Raw genomic sequence first — 16653 nt, 5'->3', positions numbered from 1 at the left:
TTTTAGGGAGTTTCTACTCTAGGGGTGCATCAGGGGGCTTCAAATGGGACATGGTGTCAAAAAACCAGTCCAGCAAAATCTGGCTTCCAAAAACCAAACGGCGCACCTTTCACTCTATGCCCCGCTGTGTGGCCGTACAGTAGTTTACGGCCACATATGGGGTGTTTCTGTAAACGGCAGAGTCAGGGCAATAAAGATACAGTCTTGTTTGGCTGTTAACCCTTGCTTTGTTAGTGGAAAAAATGGGTTAAAATGGAAAATTAGGCAAAAAAATGAAATTCTCAAATTTCATCCCCATTTGCCAATAACTCTTGTGCAACACCTAAAGGGTTAACAAAGTTTGTAAAATCAGTTTTGAATACCTTGAGGGGTGTAGTTTATAGAATGGGGTCATTTTTGGGTGGTTTCTATTATGTAAGCCTCGCAAAGTGACTTCAGAGCTGTAGTGGTCCCTAAAAATTGGGTTTTTGTAAATTTCTGAAAAATTTCAATATTTGCTTCTAAAGTTCTAAAACTTGTAACATCCCCAAAAAATAAAATATCATTCCCAAAATAATTCCAACCTGAAGTAGACATATGGGGAATGTAAAGTCATCACAATTTTTGGGGGTATTACTATGTATTACAGAAGTAGAGAAACTGAAACTTTGAAATTTGCAAATTTTTCCAAATTTTTTGTAAATTAGGTATTTTTTTATGCAAAAAAAATAATTTTTTTGACTTCATTTTACCAGTGTCATGAAGTACAATATGTGACGAAAAAACAATCTCAGAATGGCCTGGATAAGTCAGTGTTTTAAAGTTATGAGCACTTAAAGGGACACTGGTCAGATTTGCAAAAAATGGCCAAGTCCTTAAGGTGAAATAGGGCTGAGTCCTTAAGGGGTTAATAAATGACCCCCATGGTGTACAGAACAGTTAGAGACCAAGGTAAAAAGGGTTGATGGCCCTAGTATGTTACATTTCAACCAAATATGGAAATTTACCTGGAGTTTCACTTTAATATAATTTTATATATTAAGCTTCTATTATAAAATGACATGAATAAGATACAGTTGTAAATTGACACTCAGCTGATCTCCCCCTCCCGGAGTACAGTTTCTCCATTCTCTTCCTTCTTAAATTTACCATAAATAACATCCCTAATAAGAGACGGAGGGATAAAGGCAGGTTGGTGTAAAATGCAAAGAGCATTCTGAAGGACCTGTCGTTGTGTGTCTTGAAGAAGTGGTTTCTCATAATGAACCCGTATCCATGGATCGCCTGTCATGAGGAAGAGTGTTAGATAATATACTGTAAGTATTTATTCATTTTATCAGAGTAGGATGGAGGCTTGCATTATTACAATATTATACAAATGCAGACAAATTAAAAGTACAGCAGTTAGTTGCTCTTTAGCTCCTCTCTTTCTCCAACTACCAACTTAATCTCTGAATTAGACCTCATGCACACAACCGTATTTTTGTTCCGCATCTGATTCGCATTTATATGCAGATTGGATGTTGACAACTTAATTTTAAAGAAGCATTAAAAAAATCTGTATGCCCGCATGTCCATCCTGCCAAAAAACAGTCCTTGTCCATTTTGGGCCAGCAGAAATGGCAGGATGCACATGGGCGCTATCTGTATTTTGTGGATTCACAGTGTGCAGATCGCAAAATGCATACAGTGGTGTGCATGAGGCCTCAGAATTAGTAGCACATCATCACGACACACCACTAGCAACAGTCACACCAGAATACGGCATGTTACCACTTTAACACAACTGCTAGTAGCAATAGACTATACATAGCACATGTTTTACCTGTCTTTACTTGCTGTCCGACTCTCACAAGCAGTTCTGCTCCAACATTATGGTTAATTACATCTGTTGCTTTCTTCCTCCCAGCCCCAAGAGCGTTCAGTATTTCGGCAATCGGTCTGGCTTGGATTAACTGCACCGTACCTAGATATATGTATATAATAAAATTAGACAATTCATTTGTCATATCCATATCAAATACTGTAATTTGTACTCAAATTGGAAGATAACATTTGTGCTGTTGTTGCCTCTAACTAATTCTACCTTTGTGGAGGTGTTTTTTATTGTCAGGAGTAGTGTGCATATGAACATTTGTTCTGCCAGGCAGGGTTCCTTAAAGGGGTCATTCCATGATTGATGTAAAAAAACATTAAATCACTGCTCCAATTGCTCTGCTAGATTATCTTCAGCCTGTCAGCTAAGATGGTGTGTCCTTTCTGCTATAGCCCCCCTCCCCTCCCCGCCCCGTAACTACCACAGCTTCTAACAGAAGATATGGCTGGTGGCAGATTGAGCACGTTCAACCAGTTCAGTGAGACAGATAAAAAATAAGGAAAAGAGCAAGCAGCAGGTGGCGCTATACATATACGTTCTATTGAATAGCTCACTGGCTATACAACATTTTTATTACATGGAATTACAAAAGTATTCAGATCCAGATGCTGGTTTGAAAATGTAGAATATGTTGTGACACAATTGTCAGTCTGCACATACTGATGATTTATGCTCAGGATCGGGCATCAATATCAAATTGCGGATGTCTTATTTTTGGTGCAAACAGATGATCGGTGGAGGTGCTAGATGTCAAACAGTGGATAAGGCTGGAAGCAGAAAGTTCCTACATCCTGTAGCCCAGCTCCCACTCACTACACAGTGAAAGAAGCCTTCTTCTTCCAGTGCCATTCACTATTTTGTTCCTGACATGGGCACTTGGGCAGCTGCCAAAAGTAGGTGATCAGTTCGGGGACTGGATGTCAGACACCCACCAATCCCACAAAAACGATATTGATGATCTATTCTGAGCAGAGCCGCACTGCCAACTAGGCAAGGCGAGGCGATCACATCAGGCAGCGTGGCCCTGGTGACAAGTGGGGAGCAGTGGGAGATGAGCGCTTCCATTGTGGAAGCGCTCATCTCAGTCGCCATCCTCAGGACAGCGATACAGATGGCTGTGCTGCGGGGCAGAGGCGTCTCCCTTCCTCATTCCTCTGATAGACTTCAGGCACTATATAGGGGCATTTTATACTGGTATATTATGGGGGCACTATGAGGAAGGGGGGATAGAACCACTATGGGGAAATTTACTGGGGGCACTATATAGAGGCATTTTATTACTGGCACATTGTGGGGGCACTATGGGGAAGGGGGGAGAGGAGAACTATGGGGGCATTGACTTGGAGGCATTATATAGGGGTATTTTATACTGGCACGCATTATAGGGGCACTATGGGGAAGGGGAGAGAGAAGTACTATGGGGGCATCTACTGAGGACAATGTTATACTGCTACATTATGGGGACACTAGGAGGAAGGGGGGAGAGGAGCACCATGGGGGCATTGACTTGGAGGCATTATATAGGGGTATTTTATACTGGCACACATTATGGGGGCACTATGGGAACTGGGAGCATTAAAAGGGGATATTTTTTGCACTGGTACACATCATAAGGGGGCATTTTTCTACTGTCACATAAGGAGAATTATTACTACTAGGGGGCATATTGGTGGGCTTTAATATTACTGGGGGACTATGGGGAACATGATTACTAGTATGGGCACTATGGGAGAATTATTACTTCTGGGGCACAGTGGGGACATGTTGGGGATACTGTAGGAGCACTATTACTACCAGGTGTACTCTAGCAGAGAATTATTGCTATTGGTTGGACTTTCGGGAGAACTATTACTGTGGGGGCGCCCTGGCACAATATCAACTTAGCACAATTGTTTTTGGGGGACATTATGTTTACCCTATAAGTGGCAGGGACACTATTTGCTGGGCGCAGTTATTTTAGGGCACTGCGTGCCAATAATTACTGAAGGCCACTATCTGCATGGTACTAGTATTTTTTAGTGGGTTTATCTGTTTCTGCAGTATAATATTGGGGAACACAGTGGCACAGTATGGGGGGTGGTAGGATGATTTGTCCAGAAGATGGGAGGATGATGGAAAAGTAGGAAACTAAGATATTTTCTTTATCAAACTGCAGAGACGAGAGATAAATGAGAAATCATCATGGTGGTCTGGTCTGAATAGAGAAGATGAAGAAAGAGTACATCTTTATCAAAGGAGACGTCACTGGATGTAAGAGGTATGAGGAACTGTATTACCCTGTATGTTTTGTAGTGATATATGTAAAGTTAGGAGGGAAGGGGTTAGGTTGTTTCAATTTTCACCTCAGGCAGTAGAAAGGCTAGGTACACCCCTGATTCTGAGGATAGGTACTCAATATCTACCAATAGGAAATCCCCACTATAGAGTTCACATTCACACAACTCCTGATTACAAAAAATCTCTTCACAAAAGGATGAGTTAGTTAGAGGCAAAAACAGCACATTATCTTCCAATTTTTCTTTAGGAGTGTGGATCGCCCAAGCCCTTCCCTAATGCTCTTAGTAGTTTAACATGCTCAAAACTACTGACAGATTCCCTTTAAAATTAAAATAATACCTTCACTGATACCCTACCATTGTCCTTTTGATGGTGCTATGGCGTCTCTCCACTTCCTGGTCCCGAGCTTGACACACAGGAAATGGCTTGGACTGCCTGCTATGCCAGCCACTGGCTGCAGAGGTGACTCTGCGATCACCATGAAGTTACTGTACGTACTGGAGTCTTAATGGATACCAATATAGGACGTACATTTACATGGTTAAAATTCAGCTCTGTTTTTCACTTTTGCACTCTTTACTTCCTTGTACAAAGACTGCTACAACAGTATGGCGACCAGAAACTAGCTGTCAAACAGTCAATGTCAGTATGGTACAGGAAGTACCAGAGCAGCAGAGGACTAAATCCAAATTATTTCAGCATAATACAATTTTTTTAAATTTAATTTATAAAGCTTTAGATGGTTTTCTGGTTGTCAGAATCCCATAAAAAGCTTAATTTACATACAGTTGCAACAAAAAGTATGGAGTGTACGAATTCTCTTGTACTGCTGGAATGGTGGTCACAGCAGGCACTGTATTAGCCAGAGCACACATCACTGCTCCTGTCTGTGTCCGCTCTGTGCAAAGCTTCTAGCTGAGAGGACAGATTACTGACTAATATTCTGAACTTTTAGAAGACTCCAAAAGATGCGCCTACAAAGGAGAAATGATCAAGAACAGTTGAAAATTCAGAATGGTTGCTGCTCTCCTAAGGAGTGGACATACTGTTAAGAACGCTCCCAAGAACACAAGAGTAACAGTAAAAAACCTAGAGAAGAGTGCCTCTAAGACCACAATGCTTCTGGGAAATTGTTCTATGGACAGATGAGACCAAAGTGGAACTTTTTTTGGAGGGTAAAAAAACTGCAAACCAGCACCAAAACCTAATTTCAATTGTGAAGGAACCATCGAGGTTTAGGGCTGTTTTGCTCCCTCAAGGTCAAGATACCTTGGGATTATTTAAGGTAAGAATTAGAGATTCGTTTCAGGTCCGGTTCGCAGAATTTCTGAAAAAGTTTGGTTCAGACACCCGAATTGGTTTTGGCTGAACCAAAGTTTCTCCAATTGCCCTGAAAGTTAATATATAACTCCCTCTAGCCTCCCAGGGCTCATCATTTTTAGGAAAACTTGTTATCTCTCTTTTTTCATTTTTGTATGAATTACCAACAAAGTTTTCTAACTAATCGACTTTCGGATCTATGATTTAAAGCTCTATTTGCTCAAGCCTAATTGTTGCTGTAATCACGTACAGTATACATGCAGCTTAATTAACCACTTCAGCCCCGCTAGGTGAAACCCCCTTCATGACCAGAGCACTTTTTACACTTCGGCACTACACTCCTTTCACCGTTTATCGCTCGGTCATGCAACTTACCACCCAAATGAATTTTACCTCCTTTTCTTCTCACTAATGGAGCTTTCATTTGGTGGTATTTTATTGCTGCTGACATTTTTACTTTTTTTGTTATTAATCAAAATGTAACGATTTTTTTGCAAAAAAATGACATTTTTCACTTTCAGCTGTAAAATTTTGCAAAAAAAACGACATCCATATATAAATTTTTCGCCAAATTTATTGTTCTACATGTCTTTGATAAAAAAAAATGTTTGGGCAAAAAAAAAATGGTTTGGGTAAAAGTTATAGCATTTACAAACTATGGTACAAAAATGTGAATTTCCGCTTTTTGAAACAGCTCTGACTTTCTGAGCACCTGTCATGATTCCTGAGGTTCTACAATGCCCAGACAGTAGAAAACCCCCACAAATGACCCCATTTCGGAAAGTAGACACCCTAAGGTATTCGCTGATGGGCATAGTGAGTTCATAGAACTTTTTATTTTTTGTCACAAGTTAGCAGAAAATGATGATGATTTTTATTTTTTTTATTTTTCTTACAAAGTCTCATATTCCACTAACTTGCGACAAAAAATAAAAAATTCTAGGAACTCGCCATGCCCCTCACGGAATACCTTGGGGTGTCTTCTTTCCAAAATGGGGTCACTTGTGGCGTAGTTATACTGCCCTGGCAATTTAGGGGCCCAAATGTGTGAGAAGAACTTTGCAATCAAAATGTGTAAAAAATGACCGGTGAAATCCAAAAGGTGCACTTTGGAATATGTGCCCCTTTGCCCACCTTGGCAGCAAAAAAGTGTGACACATCTGGTATCGCCGTACTCAGGAGAAGTTGGGGAATGTGTTTTGGGGTGTCATTTTACATATACCCATGCTGGGTGAGAAAAATATCTTGGTCAAATGCCAACTTTGTATAAAAAAATGGGAAAAGTTGTCTTTTGCCAAGATATTTCTCTCATCCAGCATGGGTATATGTAAAATGACACCCCAAAACACATTCCCCAACTTCTCCTGAGTACGGCGATACCAGATGTGTCACACTTTTTTGCTGCCAAGGTGGGCAAAGGGGCACATATTCCAAAGTGCACCTTTCAGATTTTGCAGGCCATTTTTTACACATTTTGATTGCAAGGTACTTCTTACACATTTGGGCCCCTAAATTGCCAGGGCAGTATAACTACGCCACAAGTGACCCCATTTTGGAAAGAAGACACCCCAAGGTATTCCGTGAGGGGCATGGCGAGTTCCTAGAATTTTTTATTTTTTGTCACAAGTTAGCGGAAAATGATGATTTTTTTTTTTTTCTCTTTTTTCCTTACAAAGTCTCATATTCCACTAACTTGCGACAAAAAATAAAAAATTCTAGGAACTCGCCATGCCCCTCACGGAATACCTTGGGGTGTCTTCTTTCCAAAATGGGGTCACTTGTGGCGTAGTTATACTGCCCTGGCAATTTAGGGGCCCAAATGTGTGCGAAGAACTTTGCAATCAAAATGTGTAAAAAATGACCGGTGAAATCCGAAAGGTGCACTTTGGAATATGTGCCCCTTTGCCCACCTTGGCAGCAAAAAAGTGTCACACATCTGGTATCGCCGTACTCAGGAGAAGTTGGGCAATGTGTTTTGGGGTGTCATTTTACATATACCCATGCTGGATGAGAGAAATATCTTGGCAAAAGACAACTTTTCCCATTTTTTTATACAAAGTTGGCATTTGACCAAGATATTTTTCTCACCCAGCATGGGTATATGTAAAATGACACCCCAAAACACATTCCCCAACTTCTCCTGAGTACGGCGATACCAGATGTGTGACACTTTTTTGCTGCCAAGGTGGGCAAAGGGGCACATATTCCAAAGTGCACCTTTCGGATTTCACCGGTCATTTTTTACACATTTTGATTGCAAAGTTCTTCGCACACATTTGGGCCCCTAAATTGCCAGGGCAGTATAACTACGCCACAAGTGACCCCATTTTGGAAAGAAGACACCCCAAGGTATTCTGTGAGGGGCATGGCGAGTTCCTAGAATTTTTTTTTTTTTGTCGCAAGTTAGTGGAATATGAGACTTTGTAAGGAAAAAAGAAAAAAAAAGAAAAATCATCATTTTCCGCTAACTTGTGACAAAAAATAAAAAATTCGAGGAACTCGCCGTGCCCCTCACGGAATACCTTGGGGTGTCTTCTTTCCAAAATGGGGTCACTTGTGGCGTAGTTATACTGCCCTGGCAATTTAGGGGCCCAAATGTGTAAGAAGTACCTTGCAATCAAAATCTGTAAAAAATGGCCTGTGAAATCCGAAAGGTGCACTTTGGAATGTGTGCCCCTTTGCCCACCTTGGCTGCAAAAAAGTGTCACACATCTGGTATCGCCGTACTCAGGAGAAGTTGGGGAATGTGTTTTGGGATGTCATTTTACATATACCCATGCTGGGTGAGAGAAATATCTTGGCAAAAGACAACTTTTCCTATTTTTTTATACAAAGTTGGCATTTGACCAAGATATTTCTCTCACCCAGCATGGGTATATGTAAAATGACACCCCAAAACACATTCCCCAACTTCTCCTGAGTACGGCGATACCAGATGTGTCACACTTTTTTGCAGCCTAGATGCGCAAAGGGGCCCAAATTCCTTTTAGGAGGGCATTTTTAGACATTTGGATCCCAGACTTCTTCTCACACTTTCGGGCCCCTAAAAAGCCAGGGCAGTATAAATACCCCACATGTGACCCCACTTTGGAAAGAAGACACCCCAAGGTATTCAATGAGGGGCCTGGCGAGTTCCTAGAAATTTTTTATTTTTTGCATAAGTTAGCGGAAATTGATTTTTTTTGTTTTTTTCTCACAAAGTCTCACTTTCCGCTAACTTAGGACAAAAATTTCAATCTTTCATGGACTCAATATGCCCCTCAGCAAATACCTTGGGGTGTCTTCTTTCCAAAATGGGGTCACATGTGGGGTATTTATACTGCCCTGGCTTTTTAGGGGCCCTAAAGCGTGAGAAGAAGTCTGGAATATAAATGTCTAAAAATGTTTACGCATTTGGATTCCGTGAGGGGTATGGTGCGTCCATGGGAGATTTTATTTTTTGACACAAGTTAGTGGAATATGAGACTTTGTAAGAAAAAACAAAAACCAAAAAAAAATTTCCGCTAACTTGTGCCAAAAAAAATGTCTGAATTTAGCCTTACAGGGGGGGGGGGGGGGTGATCAATGACAGGGGGGGTGATCAATGACAGGGGGGTGATCAATGACAGGGGGGGTGATCAATGACAGGGGGGTGATCACCCATATAGACTCCCGGATCACCCCCCTGTCATTGATCACCCCCCTGGTAAGGCTCCATTCAGACGTCCGTATAATTTTTACGGATCCATGGATCGGATCCGCAAAACACATGCGGACGTCTGAATGGAGCCTTACAGGGGGGTTATCAATGACAGGGGGTGATCAGGGTGATCACCCCCCTGTCACTGATCACACCCCCTGTAAGGCTCCATTCAGACATCCGCATGATTTTTTACGGATCCATGGATACATGGATCGGATCCACAAAAAACATGCGGACGTCTGAATGGAGCCTTACAGGGGGGTTATCAATGACAGGGGGTGATCAGGGTGATCACCCCCCTGTCACTGATCACACCCCCTGTAAGGCTCCATTCAGACATCCGCATGATTTTTTACGGATCCATGGATACATGGATCGGATCCACAAAAAACATGCGGACGTCTGAATGGAGCCTTACAGGGGGGTTATCAATGACAGGGGGTGATCAGGGTGATCACCCCCCTGTCACTGATCACACCCCCTGTAAGGCTCCATTCAGACATCCGCATGATTTTTTACGGATCCATGGATACATGGATCGGATCCACAAAAAACATGCGGACGTCTGAATGGAGCCTTACAGGGGGGTTATCAATGACAGGGGGTGATCAGGGTGATCACCCCCCTGTCACTGATCACACCCCCTGTAAGGCTCCATTCAGACATCCGCATGATTTTTTACGGATCCATGTATACATGGATCGGATCCACAAAAAACATGCGGACGTCTGAATGGAGCCTTACAGGGGGGTTATCAATGACAGGGGGTGATCAGGGTGATCACCCCCCTGTCACTGATCACACCCCCTGTAAGGCTCCATTCAGACATCCGCATGATTTTTTACGGATCCATGGATACATGGATCGGATCCACAAAAAACATGCGGACGTCTAAATGGAGCCTTACAGGGGGGTTATCAATGACAGGGGGTGATCAGGGTGATCAGGGTGATCACCCCCCTGTCACTGATCACACCCCCTGTAAGGCTCCATTCAGACATCCGCATGATTTTTTACGGATCCATGGATACATGGATCGGATCCACAAAAAACATGCGGACGTCTGAATGGAGCCTTACAGGGGGGTTATCAATGACAGGGGGTGATCAGGGTGATCACCCCCCTGTCACTGATCACACCCCCTGTAAGGCTCCATTCAGACATCCGCATGATTTTTTACGGATCCATGGATACATGGATCGGATCCACAAAAAACATGCGGACGTCTGAATGGAGCCTTACAGGGGGGTTATCAATGACAGGGGGTGATCAGGGTGATCAGGGTGATCACCCCCCTGTCACTGATCACCCCCCCTGTAAGGCTCCATTCAGACATCCGCATGATTTTTTAGGGATCCATGGATACATGGATCGGATCCACAAAAAACATGCGGACGTCTGAATGGAGCCTTACAGGGGGGTGATCAATGACAGGGGGGTGATCAGGGAGTGTATATGGGTGATCACCCGCCTGTCATTGATCACCCCCTGTAAGGCTCCATTCAGACGTCCGCATGTGTTTTGTGGATCCGATCCATGTATCCATGGATCCGTAAAAATCATGCGGACGTCTGAATGGAGCCTTACAGGGGGGTGATCAATGACAGGGGGTGATCAGGGAGTGTATATGGGTGATCACCCCCCTGTAAGGCTCCATTCAGACGTCCGCATGTGTTTTTGCGGATCCGATCCATGTATCCATGGATCCGTAAAAATCATGCGGACGTCTGAATGGAGCCTTACAGGGGGGTGATCAATGACAGGGGGGTGATCAATGACAGGGGGTGATCAGGGAGTGTATATGGGTGATCACCCGCCTGTCATTGATCACCCCCCTGTAAGGCTCCATTTAGACGTCCGTATGCGTTTTGCGGATCCGATCCATGTATCCGTGGATCCGTAAAAATCATACGGACGTCTGAACGGAGCCTGACAGGGGGGTGATCAATGACAGGGCGGTGATCAATGACAGGGGGGTGATCAGGGAGTTTATATGGGGTGATCATGGGTGATCAGGGGTTTATAAGGGGTTAATAAGTGACGGGGGGGGGGGGGTGTAGTGTAGTGTAGTGTTTGGTGCGACTGTACTGACCTACCTGAGTCCTCTGGTGGTCGATCCTAACAAAAGGGACCACCAGAGGACCAGGTAGGAGGTATATTAGACGCTGTTATGAAAACAGCGTCTAATATACCTGTTAGGGGTTAAAAAATTCGGATCTCCAGCCTGCCAGTGAACGATCGCCGCTGGCATGCTGGAGATCCACTCGCTTACCTTCCGTTCCTGTGAGCGCGCGCGCCTGTGTGCGCGCGTTCACAGGAAATCTCGCGTCTCGCGAGATGACGCGTATATGCGTCCAGGAGGAGAAAAGCAACCACCTTCCGGACGCATCGGCGTGTTAGGCGGTCCGGAGGTGGTTAAATTGTATCGGCGCTATGATAGCCGTGAAGCAGCCACCGGAACGCCGGTATAAATGGGGGATATAGACACGCCCCCAGGACGGACTGAGCGGATGTGCAGCCAATGGGGAGCCGGCGGGTGAACGAGCGATTGATTCGCCCCGCCGGGCTCCCCATTGGCTGCACATTGGTACAGTCCGCCCGTCGGGACTCAATGATCATATCTCTTATGCGTGTTTCATTGATCAATAAATTGCTCTGGTCTGTTTTTTCTGTAACCAGCACCATACATTATTGTTTGACTGATTATTGGATGCTTTGTATTTTTTACATCAATGTGCAAAATACGATTGTTCTTATCAACTGTCATTAGTGATAATTGGTGCTTTTGTTTGGTGACCCATTTTCTATGTCTTATGGCAATGGGTCACTTGACATATTGGTTTTGACATGCCCCTTACATAATATTTACAACAACAGTTGGCACCTTTTATTCACTATAGGTGACAATTTACATCTTGGCCACCTGGTGTATGTTATTTGTATCAAATAGCACAACGACATTTACAGCCTCTTATATGGGTTTGTTTCCAAATTGTTCCCACACAGGGGCCATAATAACTAATAGTATATTAATTGTTAGTTGTTTCATATTTGCCATCATCGGCAATTCATTATGCCTTGATCACCAGTTTAAATAATTTCTCTCTCCCCCCCTTGTTTGTTCCTTGTTGCCGCATTATATTCACTGCTGGTTCAGTCCCCTGTACTTACTTTAGAATAGGACCTATGTGGATTTACTGTGTGGAGCTATGGGTATCCCGGCAGGTGAACTAGCAGTTGATCCGCTCCGCCGGGCTCCCTATTGGCTGCACATCCGCTCGGTCCCTCCTGGGGGCGTGTCTCTATCCCCCATTTATACCGGCAGCCGCTTAACGGCCGTCATAGTGCCGATATGCTGCCACACATCACCAGTGTGATGAATCCCAGTGAAGAAATGCATCGAGCTCCTCTCAGATACCATATGTGGGAATGATAGGTCTTAGTCTGGGCAGTTAGTTAGGCAGTGGGGCTTTGGTTTTTTTCCCCTGGGCTGTTTACATGTAACAATTGACCAGTAGTTGGTATATATAGCTAGTTTACTCCGTAGCCGATTTAATTTCAGCCAGGTCTAGCTTATTACCATTTTTCTCCCACACCGTTACATACTACTGGCCCAGCTTTTTGTTTTTGTAGACCCGCACACTTGTTTTGACTGCATTTCTGTGGAGATTACTAGCTAACTTTAAAGTGCAGTTTACCAGGTTACACTGGATTCACATGTGGTCCTTCTTTTTGTTTTTTGTTTTATGTATTTATTACTGACATCATTATCCCCCATTTTTTTTATTAAGTAATAAAGTAATTGAAAATAGGGGAAAAATGAAAGTATTTGCTTGTAGGTAGCTGCTTTTGAGGTGCACCAGCACAGTCAGCCACAGGTCCTGTCTCCTCTCTCCCTGTCTGTCAGCTGCCTTGCTTCTCTCTATTGTACACAACACACACAATTCTTCTTTGGAATCCTAGTCTTTCTCTTCACTCTCCCTGGCAATAAGCTTGATTGATTTCTGACTGTCCTCAATAGTTTTTCTTACTCTCCCTGACTCCCTAAGATCATTTTCCTGCCAGACACTGTAAGACCCAACCATCCTCATTCACAGCCCAGCACAGAATGGCGTTCTGCTAGGGCGGAGGTGCTCTGCCTGCTGCAGCACTGATTGGCTCATCCAGGCTGTCTGTCAGCCTGGGAGGCAATAAGCGCAATCCCTCCCCTCACTTCCTCTCAGTGTCATGTGAGAACCCTTCTTTTCCTTCCCTTGTGCTTTTTTCCTGCCGACGTGCACTAAAATGGTGCTATGCCATGAACCTGAAAATATTTGGGTTTGTCTGCTGTCCGAAAAATAGCAAAGTTCAGTCCCAACTGGTTCGCTCATCCTTAGTAAGAATTAATTCTAAAGTCTATCAAAACATTTTACAGGAGAATGTAAGGGTAGCAATCCATGATCTTAAGCTAAAGATACATTGCGCTATGCCGATCAGCTGCTTGAGAAAGCCCCAGTGACCCTGTGAGTACCTCGGCCTTCTTGCACTGTACCTTAAGACAGAGACAGCATGACCATTGGTCACATGGCCTAGGTGCAGCTCATCCACAAGTCTGGAATAGTGGCCTGAAAAAAGGTGGTGAAGCCTCAACTTTAATATAGTTATAAGAAGCATCGGCTCGAGTTTGCAAAAAAAATATGAACAGTGGACAATAGCAGATTGGAAATGGGTGATTTGGAGCAATTAAACAAAAGTCAGTAGACTGGGCTCTGATGAGTGCAAATGGGTCTGGCAAAAACAAGGGGGAAAAAAGGGGGCTAATGGATTGAGAAATTGAAGGAACTGTCAAGTTCAGTGGAGGAAGCCTGATGATATGGGGTTGTTTCACAGGCATTGTATACTTGACCAGGATCAATGGTGGTCTCAATGCTAAGCTATATGTGAGTATCCTACAAGATGAGTTACTTTGTACACAGGAGTACTATGGGTATGAAAATGACGACATAGTGTTCCAGCAGGACAATGACCTGAAGCATACGTCGAGATTGCAGAACAAATAGTTCAATGACAATGAAGTAGAGGTGCTGGATTGCCCCACAGTCCCCAGACCTCAACCCAATTCAACACTTAGAGTGGAAGAAAGAGTGAGTTGATCAGTATGCACCAACATGGGGACATGTAGAAGAGACCTGGAAACAGATTTCAGACGAGACATGCTTGAATCTGATCGAGAGTGTCCTGAACCAGCGGGTGTGAACCCATCGTACCCATGCGCCCTACCTCCTCTAAGGGCGTTGTCAAAGTAAACCACTCATTTCTTACCGTACTCCTGATGGTGGGGATAGACTTTCCCGAGGGGAACACCAGGTCGCTACCTCTTAAGGAAGATTGGCACATGAGGCAGCTGGTCCAGGCGGACCAGGAGATACCTGAGCAAGGTACCAGAGGTACAGGCGTAGTAAGCAGGACAAGTCGTAACCAGGAGCAACAGTGCAGGACCAAAGGATGAGACAGAGGCGAAGTCAAAAAAGCAATAGGTCAGGGCAGGTGGCACAGGTACAGGTCAGGCAATCCGGGAAGGCAGCAGGAGGGTCAAGCCAGCAGGGATCAAACAGGTAGCGGTGCCCAGAAACACAAGCACAGGTCAGGTACACAGGAACACAAGCAAAGAAATCAGCAACCTTTGCAGGACACAAGAACCTTGACACTCAGGCATCTGGAAAGGGGGCTGAGCCACTTATATATGAGCAGGAGGGCTAGGATTAGTCAGCGAGGTCACATGATCTAACCCATAAAGCACTGGAAGTGACGCGCACCAGCCCTTAAGAAAGTGCTGCAGTGAACAAGCAGCAAGCATGCTGTGGCCAGGGCTAAAAGGAAACTGTGGAGCGGATCCCAGAACAAACAGCACCCACAAAGACAGAGCTCAGGACTGCAATGGTGAATGTGGAAGCACTAGCAACAGATCACCGCTGAACACAGCGCCCAGGACCACAGCGGTAAGCAGGGGAACAACGGTGCACAGCATCTGCTGTTACAGAGGGCAGGCCCAGAAAGATTCAGGCAGTGTTGAAAGTCAAAGGTGGATTTACAAAATACTAACAAAATAATACAAATAAAAATTTTGAATTTTAGGAGCAAAACAGTAACAATGCAGTTACATGACAAGAATCTGCATAACTAATCATATGCAAAATAGTTGAAAGTCCAGTTTATGATTGTCTATTAAATGATGGGTAGTCTGATGTTCGAAACTGTAGTGGATGGTGAGAATATAAAGCCTGAAAGTCAAATCTTCTAAACATTGTTACACTTTTGCTTGTCAGTATATATATATATATATATATATGAAATGAAAAAGGAAAAAAGATGAGCAGCACACAAATCAAAGGGGTGCAATTCCTTGAAACAGATCGCGAACTTGATCCAATTTTGTATATGTATAGAAGAATCCAAGGCAGCACACGGATGACGGTGAAAAAAAAGGGTATTTATTCCCCCATATGCAGACAGCAACGTTTCAGCTCTCTCAATGGAGCCTTTGTCAAGCCATTGACAAAGGCTCCATTGAGAGAGCTGAAACGTATACCCTTTTTTTTCACCGTCATCCGTGTGCTGCCTTGGATTCTTCTATACATATATATATATATATATATATATATATATACTGTATATATAGATCCATAAAGAGATTCAGGCAGCACTCCCTTTAGTGCATATAATAATGCAGGTGCACGCGGTGGTCCCTCGATATGGGACAAAATTAGTAGAGAAGGAAAGTCCGCAGCACTCCTTTAAGTAAAAAAAACTTGAAAATGGTCCTGTGAGAGGACCGAAACGTTGTCTGACATGTGTGAATAAATTTCACTTTTTTACTTAAAGGAGTGCTGCGGACTTTCCTTCTCTATATATATATATATATATATGTGTACCGCAGCTTATTGAGCTCATTATGTAATAAGACTAATTGCCGCTTCTACATTTATGTTTCATAGTAACATTTCCTGCAACGTATGTTTTTAATAATATATATATACCTACATTATATATACATCTTGGTATTGAGGTACCATAAGCTTAACTATATGCTGACCTGTTTTGGGAACTTTAAGTTCTTCTACATGAGATGCTTTTCCCAATTCGCTGCTGGAGCTAAGAGTCCTCGCTATGTCAGGTTTCACACCCTGTGCTTCCAGCATCTTTCGGAAACATTGCAGTGCAGATCCATCACGTAAGACTTCGGCAATTTTTTCTGCTCCTTGTGTTTCTGAATCAGTCTTTCCACAAAGCCAGAGGAGACTGCCACCTATACATACAGGAATACAAGAAAATGTTCTTATGTATAGTTTAATCCTTTACCCCTTAGTGACCAGGTTGTTTTGGGCTTTAACGGGGTTATCCAGCCCCTATAATGACCCACCCAATGCCCGGGCACCTCATATAGGTTATGCAATGTATTTTTTTTATCAGTGCTATACTAACATTCACCAGCAGGCTGCTCCAGAGAAGCACAGCCTATTTGGAAATGCTGGAGGCAGAC

The 16653-nt window shown here is 43.5% G+C and overlaps 1 protein-coding gene across 1 annotated transcript in view; it reads right to left on the bottom strand.

The window, feature by feature from the left end:
* Positions 1-787: 787 nt before the first annotated feature.
* The window catches only part of LOC122929741 (thymidine phosphorylase), a 61534-nt gene continuing 45668 nt past the window's right edge, over positions 788-16653 (bottom strand). Inside the window, exons 9-11 of the mRNA XM_044283414.1 lie at positions 16207-16419; positions 1805-1945; positions 788-1263 (exon numbers count right to left, since the gene is read on the bottom strand). Of these exons, the coding sequence (XP_044139349.1) occupies positions 1070-1263; positions 1805-1945; positions 16207-16419 (548 nt within the window). The 3' untranslated portion in view covers positions 788-1069. The remainder of the gene's footprint in view (positions 1264-1804; positions 1946-16206; positions 16420-16653) is intronic.

The sequence above is a fragment of the Bufo gargarizans genome, chromosome 2, assembly GCF_014858855.1.
Source record: "Bufo gargarizans isolate SCDJY-AF-19 chromosome 2, ASM1485885v1, whole genome shotgun sequence".
In the NCBI taxonomy this organism is placed as follows: Eukaryota; Metazoa; Chordata; class Amphibia; order Anura; family Bufonidae; genus Bufo; species Bufo gargarizans.
This window is presented reverse-complemented; position numbering and strand designations above follow the sequence as displayed.